Source organism: Lampris incognitus, chromosome 1, assembly GCF_029633865.1.
Source record: "Lampris incognitus isolate fLamInc1 chromosome 1, fLamInc1.hap2, whole genome shotgun sequence".
Taxonomy (NCBI): domain Eukaryota; kingdom Metazoa; phylum Chordata; class Actinopteri; order Lampriformes; family Lampridae; genus Lampris; species Lampris incognitus.
The window spans coordinates 139,474,242-139,489,524 of NC_079211.1; the positions used below are offsets into that span (position 1 = coordinate 139,474,242).

The 15,283-nt window shown below is 43.8% G+C and overlaps 1 protein-coding gene across 6 annotated transcripts in view; it reads right to left on the reverse strand.

The window, feature by feature from the left end:
• rtkna (rhotekin a) overlaps positions 1-15,283 on the reverse strand; it is an 86,307-nt gene continuing 71,024 nt past the window's right edge. For 3 of the 6 annotated variants that reach the window (XM_056283197.1, XM_056283206.1, XM_056283213.1), the window contains exons 2-11: positions 11,767-12,028; positions 10,276-10,329; positions 7,546-7,663; positions 7,086-7,310; positions 6,825-6,919; positions 6,095-6,201; positions 5,742-5,873; positions 4,467-4,632; positions 3,817-3,921; positions 1-2,719 (exon numbers count right to left, since the gene is read on the reverse strand). In XM_056283197.1, coding sequence (XP_056139172.1) covers positions 1,998-2,719; positions 3,817-3,921; positions 4,467-4,632; positions 5,742-5,873; positions 6,095-6,201; positions 6,825-6,919; positions 7,086-7,310; positions 7,546-7,663; positions 10,276-10,329; positions 11,767-12,028 — 1,986 coding nt within the window. In that variant the 3' untranslated portion in view covers positions 1-1,997. Of the gene's footprint in view, positions 2,720-2,759; positions 3,109-3,816; positions 3,922-4,466; positions 4,633-5,741; positions 5,874-6,094; positions 6,202-6,824; positions 6,920-7,085; positions 7,311-7,541; positions 7,664-10,275; positions 10,330-11,766; positions 12,029-15,283 lie in introns of those variants that run through there. The other 3 variants (XM_056283221.1, XM_056283236.1, XM_056283229.1) reach the window with 3 other exon arrangements.

Genomic DNA, 15,283 nt, shown 5'->3' on the forward strand with positions numbered 1-15,283 from the left:
GTGCAAACCACTTAATACATTTTATTACTTACAAGTTTCAAGTTAATACATTTCTGATGAAGCGTAACAGCAGAGGATAAGGTTTGGCGTAATGAAATACACTCAAATACAACGAACAAATGAAGGCGGTTGTAAAGTGAGAGCGCATTTGTTATCTTTATTATGTTATATTATTTAAACACGAGACTTCCACATTTCTCATTTTGTGTTGGATGGTGTGCATGCAGAACATACAGCCTGCCGCTGCCAACAAAGGACACTCTTGCAAGGTTATAACATTCAATGTTATTCATCGCAGAAGTTAAGGATCTGCACATCACCTTTTTTTTAAAATTATATTCATGTCATTATAGCTGCATTAATAACAAAATCATTGCTGTAAAATTCATTTAAACAAAAGACAAACTTTGATTTGTTAACTTAAAAAAAAAAGAACAAATTTACAGTAACAAATGCTGTTTTCAAGCATTTGACAGTTTTAATATCGAGTACAAACGGTCGCCCCCGTCCGAGGCCCAGTGGAGAAAAGGTTAAAGTCGAGAGTAAACGACAGAAAACAGGGAAGAACGGGCTATACTGCACTGTCAGGTGGCAAACACTCGCATGCAGAACTGCCCCGTTTTGACCGCAGCGATGCAACTGCCACACAGTACAGAAAGACAGGTGGCGGTGTAAACAAAGCCGTGTGCGCCTGCTCTTACATGATTGGCATTTGAAGGAACACTCATTGAAAGTAAAAACATCCACCACATCACAACTTGATATAAATATTTCCTCTATTGCATAATATTTGATTGATGGGTCTTTCACATTTCGTTGGGGCTGAAATCAGTTTGCAAAAAGCAGGTACCGCTATTCTCAGTGGGCTCCTATAATACCGCGACAAGGTAGTGTCAGAGAGATTTAAGTATGGCTTGATTTGGCTTATTTGGGATAATGATAAGCAGCATTTGGTTTATTTTAGTTTATTCTACTGTAAGTTTTGTTTTGCTATTACCAAACTATAACCATAAGCCCCTTATCAGTGTGCAGCTCAATAATTAAAATGAGAACGAGAGCAGTTTTTTTTTTAACCTGAAGAGATCACAGTAACATCCAGTACAGTAAATGCCAATAATTTCATTAACATCAACTTTCATTCACTGAAATGATTTCAAACAACACAACTCCTTAATTTTAAGCCAGATCATGCAATAAAAAACAATGTGCATAGTATTTTTTTGAAGAGAACTTACAGATAATCTTTGTTTAGGTATCAGATGATAAGTACACTGACATAGATATCACAGCAAATACAATAAACATCAACCCTCCCCACAACACTGAACCACTTCCATTATCTGAAAACTCACTGATCGTGATCCTTTACTGACATGGAGTTAGCCACATGCTCTCTACCCTTTGTCATCCAGACAATGCAAAACTATCACTTGCAAAACACCAGGGAGAAACATGCAGTCAAAATACTGCTAGTGCATCAATGCAGAAAACCTTGAATTAACTGTTGAATGTCTCGTGTGGGGCCAACTATTGCTGATGTAGAGGATGAGATAAGCCATTTCCATTTTGCAGCTTTTGGATAGCGGTCGCAAATGGAAAAAAAAAAGTTCTGTCGTCTGTAATGGGCAAAGTTTTCATTCTTAGTATCACCCTTTCTCCACGTAGCATCACAGGTATTTCCTAAAGCTAGCGGAGCATCTCCCATGTGGTTTTGGACCATATCCAGTTTGTGACAAACCCAGAAAACAGTGTAGCCTGCAGAGATTGTCATGTGTCCGTTTTGTTAGAAGATCTTCCAGTTGTACTCCAGGGGAGCCCCCATAATCCATTCTCCAGCAGAGAGTAGAGTAGAGGCAGCTTTACGGCTTCAGGACCGGGTCTGTGGTTTGCCAGGTTGCCTGAGCTTGTTTCATATATGTTATGTTTATGATAACAAAGCATTAGTTATTTCATGTTAAGTTATGTTGTGTCAGTGTGAATGTTTATCAGGTGAGAGTTCATACCTGACTTTGGAGCCAGTTACGGGGATCAAGTCTGGCCCTGAGGTTCCTGAGGCTGCGTCGGGCCGGGGAGGGCCTTGAGAAGGGAGCTCCCTCGGACGACTCGGGGCTGTGGCTCCCTTCACTGTTGCTGGAGCTGGTGCTGGAGGTGGAGCTGGAGCAGGAGAGGATGGTTTGGGTGCTGCGTGGTGACCTTGGAGAACATGAGGCGGCTGGGAGTGGCGTGAGCAGTGAGGATGGAGGAGGCTGGCAGGAGCACTGGTTAATCCCTCCTCCACCATACCTTCTCCCTCGGAGGGTGCTGAGCTTAGCATCTAGCGACAGAGTGCGTGGCCTCAGGCGCGAGGGGGAAGAGGACGAGGATGACAAAAGGGAGAAGTTTGAGGGAGGCTCAGCCCAGTGGTGGTGGGAGCAGGGGCTGCTGCTGCAGTAGCTGTCACTGTCTGAGGTCAGACTCGCATCTGAGGACAGCAGGCCCAGTTGTGGGCAGCGGCGGGGGCTCATGGGGCTGCGGGCCAGACAGTGGGGAGAATGTGGGCTGTGGCCAGGCAGGCGGGAGGTACAGAGACGAGGGTGGCCAGGGCTTTGGTGGGCTTCCTCTTCAAACAGGGATGTCCAGGTAGGAGAGGTGCCCAGCTGGCTGCGAAGCTCCAATTCCTGCATTCTCCGAGCCAGGATATCCGACACAGTACTGCTGAGGTCATCAGATGTCTCAATAACTAGAGAGAGGGGGCGGGAAAATGTTTGTCTATATGCTGTTATATTTTATCACTTTCCAACATTTTCATTTATTTATGTCAACTAATATGGTCCTGCCTGCTACTTTTTTCCCTCATGTGTAGCTAGAAAAAGATACCAGGACATGTCACGGAAATGGCTCTGGAACACATTCAGCAAGTTTTGGGGCATTTGTCATACAGGGAAGTTAACAACTTAATCCAACCTGTCTGGATTGCAAGATTCGACACATCAAATGATGGTTTTTGTGGCGGCCTGTTCCTGTTACTTCACCTGTCGTTGTAATAGGAGGAGAGCAGAGCACGAATCTCAGCAGACACTGCGTTATCCTGCAGCAGAAGACCCTCAGAGGAGGGTGTGGCAAGGGGAGCTGCCGGGAAGCAGTAGAAAGAATGGCGGGGGGGTGGTTGGCAAGAGAGCATAGGAGGTGTGGAGAGAAGGAGGTGTGCAGCACATGGTGTGAGGGAGTTATGAAATTTCATAAGTATCAGACAAAAAGAATTGATTTAGGTTTTGTTAGAATATATATTGGTGTGAGATGATGGGAGTGTGCAAAAAAAAGCCCCATTCAAGTTTGAAGATGAATTGCCCCACGAAAAATTAAAAGTGAAAGGCAATGGAAAATATAATGTTGATGATAATGAAAAATTTACAATGAAAAGGAGCACAAAAATTATAAAGAAAGACAAACCAGAAGTGATGGAATCAGGACATGAAAGCAGAGAAAGGGGGACAGGCAGAAAGACAGAGAGAGCATTAGCATGTCAGAGATAGGATCCATTCAGTCTAAAGTACAACGGTAAAGCAGAGTGTGAGGCTGAGATCTCAGAGAGGAAACTTTAATAGTGATAGTGACATCTCATGCACTAAGACCCACAAAGTTAAAGCTACAGCTACATGCAATGCAAGCACAGAGGAAAGGAAACTCATTTCTATGCCGTTCTTTTCTTGATTCTGGGGGTTGATCTTCGTATTTCCTAGTTTCTCATAGTCCTTTTTTGTCGTTTCCATTACTTTAAAAGATCTGTGTACAACATTACTGTGCACCACAGTGAGCTGATCAGAGAAGGCGTTTTACCCATTTCATGGTAGAGGGAGCCCTGTTTTGGTGTGACAGGTGCTGGTTTCCTCGGTGAAGGGAGTTCAATTTTCATTAGGTCATCACAGCACTGCTTCCACTGGCCTGTGTGATGGAGAAAAGCTTTGAGTAAACCAATCACAGAGCTTGTGTATGCACCTAAAATTCTGCGAAAACTTGTAAATATTTAAGGAATGGATATGGGATATAACTAAAAAACATAATCTCTCTCTCACCCCCCCCCCCATCTAAAATCCACAAAATGCCCTGGTAAACATTAGCACATTTAAGTGCTGAAAAATCAAAACTCTTGCTTTTTATATATTGCCGAAAAAACCGGATCGCTGTCATCTTCAAACTGGGTAAAAATCGGGATATGTTTTACATGACAAGTTTGATGTCTTTGGTTCAATGTGTTATGCCCCATCTTTCATGATCTGCCCAGCATGTGTCCTCGACATGCCTGTCGGGCTGTCGACATTTCACCAAATTTTCACCACATAATTTTGAATGAAATAAAGTTATTGGAATAGGTCTTTGAATAGAAAAGCCATTTTATCAACCCTTCAGTGGTGACATGTAAATGAGATTAATCAATGTATATCACATGTAAATTGTGATATATTGTGGAGTACGGTATCTGTACTCACTCATGTCATAGAACTGTTGCCAAAAGGCTTCCATCCACCGGTGTGTGTCTTCACGGCAATCTGTGGTCACCGTGTGTGTGACATCTTCGCCTCCATACTGGTTACTGATACAGATACTCTGGGCTTTACTTTGTGGATCCTTCTCTGATGCCCGTATCCTTGTCTCCTAAAACATAAGAAAACACCACAAATAAACATGAGTAAAAGTGAAAAATAATAATGTGCCACAAAATAATTACAGCCTTGTAATATGGCAGCATTTGTGCTTGTTGAGAAGAAACATGTTCTTCCCGAGTAAAACTATTTCCTTCTGGAAGTTATCCTCTAAAGCAGTGGTATTCAGCTGTGTGCCATGGAGGGCCATGTGTTATCCATGTGTTTTTGTTCCAATCCAAACCTACATCAGCTGATTTCCCTGGTTAGTATGGTTGAAAGTGTATTACCGTGAAATCGGGTGGTGTGGTGTGAGGCTGGAATGAAAACTTACAAAAAACCTGCCCTCCGTGACCCGTTGTTTATCTCTAAAGGTTGAAGGCAACCAACTCCCCATTCCGTTTCAGGATCACATTTTAAATGTTTCTAAAGCCAGTTCTGACCAGTAGGTGGCAGTGTTACACTATTTGTGTTCTCCCAATCTGAGCGGTCTCGAGACGCTTGCCTAGGCCTGACGACATTCCTTTTTCCTCTTCAGCAGAGTCAGGGTGCTGACTAACACAGGATCCTACAGATCTGACGTGACCTGAGTGTCTTCACTCCAGCTCAGCTCTGTATCACAGCCCTGTGCTGAGGGTCAGAAACTACGAAAGTGAGTCACCGTGGAAAGAATGAGAGGTCCCACAGGGATCAACGCACACAGATAGACACAGGAAATAAGATGATTGAGTGCCTGCCTGGCTGGACGGCTGACAGACTTGACTGTCCTCCACTTGTGTGTATGCGGGGAAACCTGGGCTATGAGAGAAATATGATGTCTGGTTGGAAGGAGCTCCACTTGAGCGATCGACATTGGCTTTAAGGTGTCCCAGTAGTAGCTTTTTCTAAACAGGAAAAGTCTTTCTCAATGTCTTACCCAGCTAGATTTTCCCAGCTGGTCTAGGGATTTCAACTGTCAAATTTCCAGTCACAAACCCGCTTCTCTAATTTCTTGGACATAGCCACCACTGGCGTTTTAGAAAAATACATGTTTGTACGAGCCCAGAAAAGGCTTCAAATGCTCTGGAGATGGTCATAAATCAGTCACCGACTTTTGGTACTTTTTGTTTTTCTCTTTCTCACCTTGTTGATGGCTATAGTGAAAGCTGGCTCAACATTACACTCCACGTCTTCCTGTCGGTGATAGCAGAAAAGGTTTGTTCCTTTCAGCACGGCATAGACTTTTGTCCAACTCTGAGGGTCACCTCCCAGTTGCTGTGAGGCAGAAAGGAAAGAAAGAAAAAAAGATCAAGTGAGTTAAGGGAAAAAAAGAGATTGGGTGAGTGAGGTGGAGGGGGTGGGGGTGGGAAGGGAGAAAGAGAAATCAGAACAACACAACATAAAAATATTGCAGCTCTAAAAGAAATGGTCTCCTATCATTGCAGCCTTCACATTTACATACATAGACGCACACGCACACGCACACACAAATATACCTTGACTTTCATGTACCCGCTCATCATCTGTTGGGTCATACAGTGGGGCTGTGCAGCCAGGCGACAACATACACTACCATAGAGAGGCAGCCAGTATGAACACTCCTCTGCAGAAGAGAGAAATGGGGAGAGTTTAGTTAAAAAAAAATACTCTATGACATTCTATGCATAAAATAATTACATAAAAATCACACACACACACACACACACACACACACACACACACACACAAGTTCCAACCCCCAACCTCATACTACCTACCCCTTTCGACACAAATAAAGCATTGGGGTGTAAAAGGGTGGCAGCTGGAGGGAATGTCGTGAAGTGCCGCCATGAAACTTTACTGCAGCCTGAAGGGCCAGTGAATAAAACACCAGGGCCTGTCTGTCTGAGTGTCTGGGCTCTTGTTAGCTTGCATCATTACAGTTTTACGCAGCAGTCACCTCACTGGTGCATTCTTTATTACGGCGACCTTGACAATGGCTGTCTGTCAGAGAACATGAGACGACAGGGAGGACGGAGGGAGAAAGCGAGGGAAAGAAAAGAGAGCAAGAGTGACAGAGAGGGAGAAAAAGACAGGAGGTAGGCAGGCATTGATGGAGGTAATCAGAAGAAGGGGAAGAAAAGCCAGACGGTGATGATGGAGAAAGGGGGGGGGGGACAGATGGCTGATATGGCAGAGAAAACCAGAAGAGTGTGAGGGGACAGATTTTTGGAGACTGCCACTCACCGTTGCCTGAGATTGTGAGGTCGTGTGTGCGAAAGCTATCCTGGACGTGTGGTAGCGACAGGGTGGTATGGGCTAAGAGATGGTACTTGGGGCCGCTGTCAACACACAAGAGAAGAGAAAGGAATGAGTTAAAAGTTGTGTATGTGCCTCTTCAATCGTGCGCGCTTACATGCACTTATGTCTACCACTGCCCAAACAAAATCCATCTAACTGCTATCACAGTAAATGCTAGTACAAAACATGTTAAAAAAAAAAACTTACGGTACAGAGGGAACAGGCAGCAGCAGTGGCGCTGCCCCTCCATTGCTGACAGGACTACACGCTCCAGGCTCCATGGCTGCCCGCAGCTTCTTCCCTGCTGATCGGCCCAGCGAGGAGCTCAGCTTGCTTGCTAGTTTCCTTGGCGTGCTCCCTGCTGAGTAGTCATCCTCCGAGCAGCAGCTGTACAGCTCAACACGCAGCTCAAAGCCCGGGCTGGCCTCATTACTGCAAATGGACACACGTATGAATACTAAGTACAATGTCACTTGCGAGCGTACTCGCCTGAAAAACTGCGTATGCTGTATGTATGAGATGCATTACCCCAGACTGGATAATGTGCTCTGCTAACCTCACACAGGTCCACGGGGGCCCAGGATTTTTAGTGTGAATATTTAATGAACGGTAACATTTACATTCTGTGCCATCATTTGTGCCCTCTGAGAAAAATAAAGACACTTACAAAACAATAGTGTTGTCAAAGCAGATGTCGGTGAGTGTCCTGTCGACCATCACCATATCTGTGTCAAAGATCTCTCCTCCCAGCTGGAGCAGACAGAACACCGCACATCTATGGAGCTCTGAGAGTTTGGCAAGGAGGAGTGGGAAAGAGAGAAGCATTTCATGCAAAAGGAAAAAAATAAAGCTGTTACATGTGGACCACATCTGCATTGCTGATCAGCAGACTTTGGGAACCCTTCATCTGCTCTATAGAAGCACCAACTGCATCTTTCAAAGGTATTTTAAAATGAGGACCTCCTCTGTATCCCCACAACCTGACTCCGCATCATGGGCGACCGAGCCCTCTCCTCCTCTGGCCCTCGCCTCTTGAATGCCCTACCCCGTCATTTAATTATTATTATTATTATTATTATTATTGTTAAGGGTCATAGTTTGGTTGAACCAGGGGCCAGAGAGGTTATATGACCATGATGATGAGATGCTGCTCACATGGACATCTACAGTGGGTAGATCCAGCAAGGCGATCAGACTCATTAGATGTAGTCTACCAATGCTAACTAATTCTACACCTATACATACCTCGCTGTTAGCGAATCAATCTCAGATTATGCTATATGTGATCCCTAAACTATACATATGTGATAGAGCGACGTCCTTGCTGTTTACACCAATTTTATTAAGATTCACAAGCGTAAATAATCCTGGGGGAAAAATTTTCATGAAAAACAAAATGTTCTGAGAAATATTGTATGAAAGCAGTAATATTCTTCGGGGTAATCTTTACGGTTATTATGGGTGCTGCAGTGATGCCTGATGTCTCCTTGTATTACTGTCATGCCCCGAGTAAAAATTGCCCAGATTGTCATAATCACTGCGTGACAATCTAATCTTTCCTTTGTCGCTCTTGTTGTGCATTTTTACAACGGGACAAAACTGAGACGATCATTTTGGTTTATCTCATTAAAAGTTAAGGTTACTTGACTTTTAAAGAGATGTACTTTTAGTGTTACTTTTAATATTAACTTCAATATTACTTTTTCAAACTGTAGCTGTTAGGAAGATGGGTTGTTCCTGTCTCATTGACTTAATCTTGGCACTTAATATTCAAAGGTTGCAAACTCATTACTCCCAAGAATGCATTCAATTTCACTCTACTTAAAATATGATTGGACATGTGGGCCAGGACCACACTACATTCATCCCAGCCTCCTGGGTTCAGTTTTGTCTCATTGCTCTTATTAACCCTGACTAACGACCTCATTAAGCTTGGTTGAGTCTTCTACCTGTCTCCTGAGCTTGGTTATATACACAGGTCATTCAGATTAATTCCATTCAACTTGTCAGGGCACAGAAGGGAAGGAGAGACCCCTGAATAGACCTCCATAATGACTGTGAGACTTAACCTATATAGCAATCATGAGGTGGTGGGCCATAATGAAAAGTCAATAAAAAGGAAATAATAATCTTGGATGAGCGTGCCCTTAAATTCAGAAACAACACCAACACATTAAACGTTTCTCCGAAGAAATCTCTAAGAGCCCAAAACCACAAAGAGACAAGCTTGACAAGAGCTGTTTGTTAAGGAAAAAAGCAAAGCAGTCATTTGACACAGGACAACCCCCCCCCCCCATTGAGTTCCTAAGGAACAAATCTGATCTCATTTTCATTTTTCAAGGTGTGTCTTACCTTTCTAATAACAACTCAATTCAGTGCGTATATGCTGATGATTCTCAACTTGTAAAATCTGGAAAGCTGTGACATGATCCAACTGCCCTCTTCAGTATCTAAGCCATCTATATTGCATGCAAATCGCTTAAAATACATCACAGAAAGCTGAATCAGTTCATCTGGACACAACATCTATTGAGAGAGACACGTTTCATCACTCATCTAAGTGACCTCTTCAGTCTCAGCTGACTGCAGGTTTCCCCACTCTTATATAAACAACACAGTGGCATAACAACCAAAAACAATGTTGGCAATGTGTGCTATTCACAGAGGGTTGGGGAACAGTTGCAATCACAGCATTGTAAGATGGCGACAGATGTAGTCCCCCCCCCCCCCGGGTTCAGGGATGGTCGTTCCCTCTTCACATAGATGGCAGAGGGACGGAGTACATCTGTCACCATCTTACAATGCTGCATTTGCAACTATTCTCCAATCCTCTGTGAATAGTAGACATGGTCATGGAAGCTAGTTCATGGTCACAGCAATTTGCATATGAAACTGATCGTTGGCTGGGTCGTTATGTCACTGTATTGTTTATAAAGGCGGGGATACCTGCGGTCAGTTGAGACTGAAGAGGTCCCTTAGATGAGTGATGAAATGTTGCTCCCACTACAGATGAACTGATTCAACTTTCTGTGATTTTCTTACCTGGATTATTGAACATACATAAAGATACTATACATTTTAAAGAGTCTCCATTTGGCATATCAAAGAAATGTAGAAAAAATGTATTATGAGTATTTGAATATTGATAAAAGTGTGATATTATAAGTCTCTGAATACTGATAAAGTCGTGATTCATATTCTGTACCCATTAGGGCATCCCACACACAGCTCCACCAGTTTGATAAATGTATACAAATTTAGACTGACTCTGTTTGCAGAGTCAGTGGCAAACATGCCACTCCCTCAGACATTTTTCAATAAAAATCCATTAGGCATGAATCATTAATGACCCAAAATGAATTTCTTTGTACACAATATAAACAACGTGTGTGCTTACCTCCTTTGTTCTTAAAGTACTCTGTGTCTTTCCACATGAGAGGGATTCGTAGATCTACAAAGGTCAACAAAAGGGGATTCAAGTCAAAATTATATTCACTTTCACTTTATAATAAATGTGTGAGTTGGTGTGTCTGTCTGTCAGTTTGCAAGTCTTTACGTTAGAGCTGAAGTGATCCGTCAATTAACTGATTATCAACAGAAAATTAATAGAGTAGAATTTTGGTAACCAATTAATTGCTTAAGTAATTTATCAAGTAGACATACCAAACATTTGCTAGTAGCAGCTCCAGAGATTCTAAGATTTGCCGGCCTTTCTCCATTTCACATCATTATAAAATGGATACTAATGGATTTTTTTAGGTTACCAGCTCAGACAGTGTAAACAGTTTTAAGACACCACTTTGGGTTCTGGGTAATCAAGATGAGTATTAATCATTATTTTGACATTTTATGGACAAGTGATTAATCCAAAAAAATCAATAGATTGATCAATTATGAAAATAATTGTTAGTCACAGCCCTACTATACATCTGGTTTGTCCAAACCAGTGGTGTTTTTAGCCAGCCTTAGCTATTGGTAGTTAAATCACTCGGTCTATAGAATGTGTGTGCGTGTGTACGTTTGTGTACCTGGTTGTCCAGCTGCACCTTGAACCAGACAGGCAGAGGTTTTGCCATGTATGTATCACGAGGACCTCAACACCTTGTGCCCAGAACGTAGAGCAGCCCTTATGGGCCTTCTCACGTAATCACCTCTCTCACCAAATGCTCCCCCTTCACCGTAACCTTATTCTTCTCCTTGTTGCCACCTGAAGCTCTTCAGTGTTAAGTGCTTTAGCCAGTGTCTTTCTTAACACTCACTGCCTCACCACACATTTACAACCACTTACTGCTGGGATGCCCTTGATTAAACCGCATGTTACGCTATCTGAAGCATTTTCCCCTACTCTTCCATCACACCTCTTCATTCTTTGACTTCGCAAATCTCAACCCTCTGTTCTATTTATTTCTATTTCCTTTCCTCACCTTCTTGTCACACACACACACAAAAAGAGACCCATCTAAAAGAAACCCGCTTTCCACAACCGTTTACCCTTATCTTGACTTTCTCTGGTGTGGGATTTCTCTTTGTGGTGTTTTGCAAGACTAATAATAACTAATAATAACAGAATGGCTCCATGTCTTTTCATCCGACTGCCCTCTCTTATGGTGAGATACACAGAACCTGCAGGACGCCATGGCCACAGCCAGTCAGTAATGAGCAAATGAAACATCTCATAATAGAAGGGGAGGAAGCAGGGCGTCACCCTGGGCCTGAGAGAATAGCCATCTATTAAAATACTCTTCTCTCCTTTGCTCTTTTTCCCTGCACTCACTGGAGTGCCGTTTTTCAAGTGAAATTCTCTCTCTAAATAAACGGCCCACTCTGATCTCTGCCTCTACTGACGACTCCCTACTGTCTAAAGATAATGAGACAAGCTGGGACTCACCAGAGATCGCTACTTTCCCTTTGCATGGAAGCCTGTCGTCCATTGGCCCAGCGTCCGAAGATCTCCGTGCTGCCCTCTGCATGACCTGCGCCTCCTTCATCCTCTGCAGCTCTGACATGTAGGCCATGATGCGAGTGCTGCACGTCTGCAGGCTCTTGGCTGCCTCCAACGCCTGGTCTCTCTGGGAGCAGGCTGCCAGCAGCTTACAGGCCCCATCGCGCATCCGGATCTCATGGTCAATCTTCTTCTGGATATCACTGTCCTAGATGAGGCCCAGCAATTGGGAGGGAGGGCGAGAGAGAGAGCCGGGGAGGGGGGGTGAGAGAGAGAGAGAGAGAGAGAGAGAGAGAGAGAGAGAGAGAGAGAGAGAGAGAGAGAGAGAGAGAGAGAGAGAGAGAGAGAGAGAGAGAGAGAGAGAGAGAGAGAATGAGAGAGCTGTCAGTGGCTTTAATCATTTTTGGGAGCACCTCTAAAAGACTTATTGTTTTTGACAAACAGATGAAGACAATCAATGGCGAAATGAAGCGGGAAAGGGAGAGAGGGGGGCAGAGAGAGGCAACGCTTTATTGAGATAACAGTACAAAACATGTTATTCTGGAAATGGAGGAACAATGAAAGGAAAAGGGAAAACTGAGTTTAAAAGAAACAAATTAAATTGAAGCGATTAATCTCCTAAAACAAGCACAAGAGTGTATTTTCAGTTAAGTTTTCAGTTTTCTGTGTATGCAGGTTTGCATGTGGGTGGGTGTGTGCACGTGTGCGTGTGTGTGTTTTTCAGAATAATAGTGTGTGAGGGGCAAGTTTCATAGTGAGAGACTGTGTGAAATCCACTGGCAGCCCTCGTGGATACATGAGTAGCGTGTGTCACTAAAAATCTTCCGTTTGTGTTCCCTGGTGTGTGTGTGTGTGTGTGTGTGTGTGTGTGTGTGTGTGTGTGTGTGTGTGTGTGTGTATGAGAGTGAGTCTGTAGGCATTGCCATGGATGGTATTCATTCAAAGGGGGAATTATGGCTTCACACCCTCTGCCACCCCCCCCAAGCAGACACAAAGACACTGAGTCTTTGTGTCTGCTTATGTCTGTGTGTTTAGCACACTCTTAAAACACACACACACACACACGCAAAATCAGATTTCCTCACTCAGTTTCAAACTACCGTTTTCTCACAGCTTTCTGCAAAAAAAGTATGTGTGTGTGTATATATATACATATATGTATATATATATATATATAGACGTATTTCAACAAAAACTTTTGAGTTTGGCTTATCAGGGTCAAGACAGCCCTCTTTGGGTTATTAGAGCAGACATTTGCACTCATGACTGCAAGCATGAATGAACAATTTTCACGCACACACACACACACACACACACACACACACACACACACACACACACACACACACACACACACACACACACACACACAGGCACGCACACACACTTTCAAACAAATGCACACCATTACGATCCTCAGCCCCACACTACTTGGCTCTGGCATCCTGAGGAAGAGGTGAAACCCTCCAGGATTTAAACAAATCCTCAAATCCTGCACCACACCGTCAGCAGGAGAGAAATCCTACATGTGATGATGGAAACACAGGGTGCAACAGGGTCAGGAGGCTGAGTACAGTTTAAGCATATGCAGAGCTGACAGTGGAATAAAGACATACTGATGTCCAAGCAGCTGTGTTCTTGAGTCTTACAGCCGGCCAGTTCTTTTCCAAGCCGTGGGACCTTTCAGTAACATTCATTTGTGACAACAAGCCTTTTATACCTAGAAATTATCGATGAGAACCTCATCAACATGAAAATGGCTTAACAAACTAAATAGGCATCCACTCATCCATCCATCCATCCATTATCCAAACTGCTCGTCCTGCTCTCAGGGTTGCGGGGATGCTGAAGCCTATCCCAGCAGTCCATGGGTGGCAGGCGGGGAGACACCCTGGACAGGCTGCCAGGCCATCACAGGGCCCCCACCCCACCACACACACACACACACACACACACACACACACACACACCTAGGGACAATTTAGTATGACCAGTTCACCTGACCTACATGTCTTTAGACTGTGGGAAGAAACCAGAGCACCCGCAGGAAACCCACGCAGACATGGGGAGAACATGCAAACTCCACACAGAGGACGACCCAGGATAACACCCCCCCGACCCACCCACCCAGGGGCTCGAACCCAGGACCTTCTTGTTGTGAGGCAACTGCACTAACCACTGCACCACCCCTAAAGAGATATTTCCTTTAAATTCACTTTGAAACCAATGAAATAATCCACACACACACACACTGCTTGTTTTTTGTCCCCAGTCAAAGCCACACAACTCTTGAAAAATGCACGCTCAATTTGCCATCGCTCTCTTTACTTCAAAGTTAATTCCACCCCTGCTTCCACCTGATAAACACACCCTCCCTCTCCACTACTCCAACCTATCCCCATTTGCTCTCTCTCCCCCTTTTAAACCTTTCATTCTTTTAATTTAACCTTTAATTCTGTTGCTCTTGTTTTGATTCCATCTTCTTTCACAATCCATCAGCTCCACTTCACTGCCCTCAATAGGCGTCACTTCTTCACACCTCTTCCTCTCTCTCTTCCTCTCTCTCGCTCTCTCTCGTTATCAGTCCCAGACGGTGTTCAACAGAAGTACAGTGGGAGAGGAACAGATGTGTTTTGGCCATAACACCCCGTATTTGGACGCAGATTTTGGCTTGGATATATTGCACTTAAATATAAGGTTTCGTGTATTTCTCATTTCAACGCTGGGTAAACGGGTAAACAAATGGGTCTGCTGAATAACGGCGTTGGCTGTGACCACACTGGCTCGGCACGGCAATGAAAGCTATGCTAACATTTATCAAACATAAGACCCAAATATAGCTAACCACGCCAGACGCAGTGAAGCCCCAACGCAACACATTAAATCCCTGTTGAGATATGGCTGGTTTGGCCCACAGGTAGGTAGATATAAATTACTGGACCTCTTTCAGCAATAACACTGTCTGACATTACAAGGGATTTAAGTGGTTACTAGCCGGGTCCACCACATGAACCAAAGAGTTAGTAGGACACATGACACATGATAAAGTGTAGCCTATTTATTTATACTGATGAGGATAATAACCCAAAGCCATGTCATGTGTGTGTATTAAGCGACACCGTAGATGGACTGCTACTGATAAATAAATAAGCCTGTCTGCATTGAATGAACACATTCAATTACCAACAGACAACTGGAAGGGAAAGCAGAACATTAAAGCTTTGGTATAAATGTAGTATGTCCAACTAAGTATGTCCACTAATAAAATGGATTTGTTGTTTGCAAAATAAAATTTGGATAATGTCAGGTTTTCTTTTTTTTTTTTCCTGCCTTTTTCTCCCCAATTGTACCTAGCCAAGCAACCAACTCTTCTGAGCCATCCCGGTCGCTGCTCCACCCCCCTCTGCCAATCCGGGGAGGTATCCGGCCAACCACCCCACTCTTCCGAGCCGTCAAGGTCACT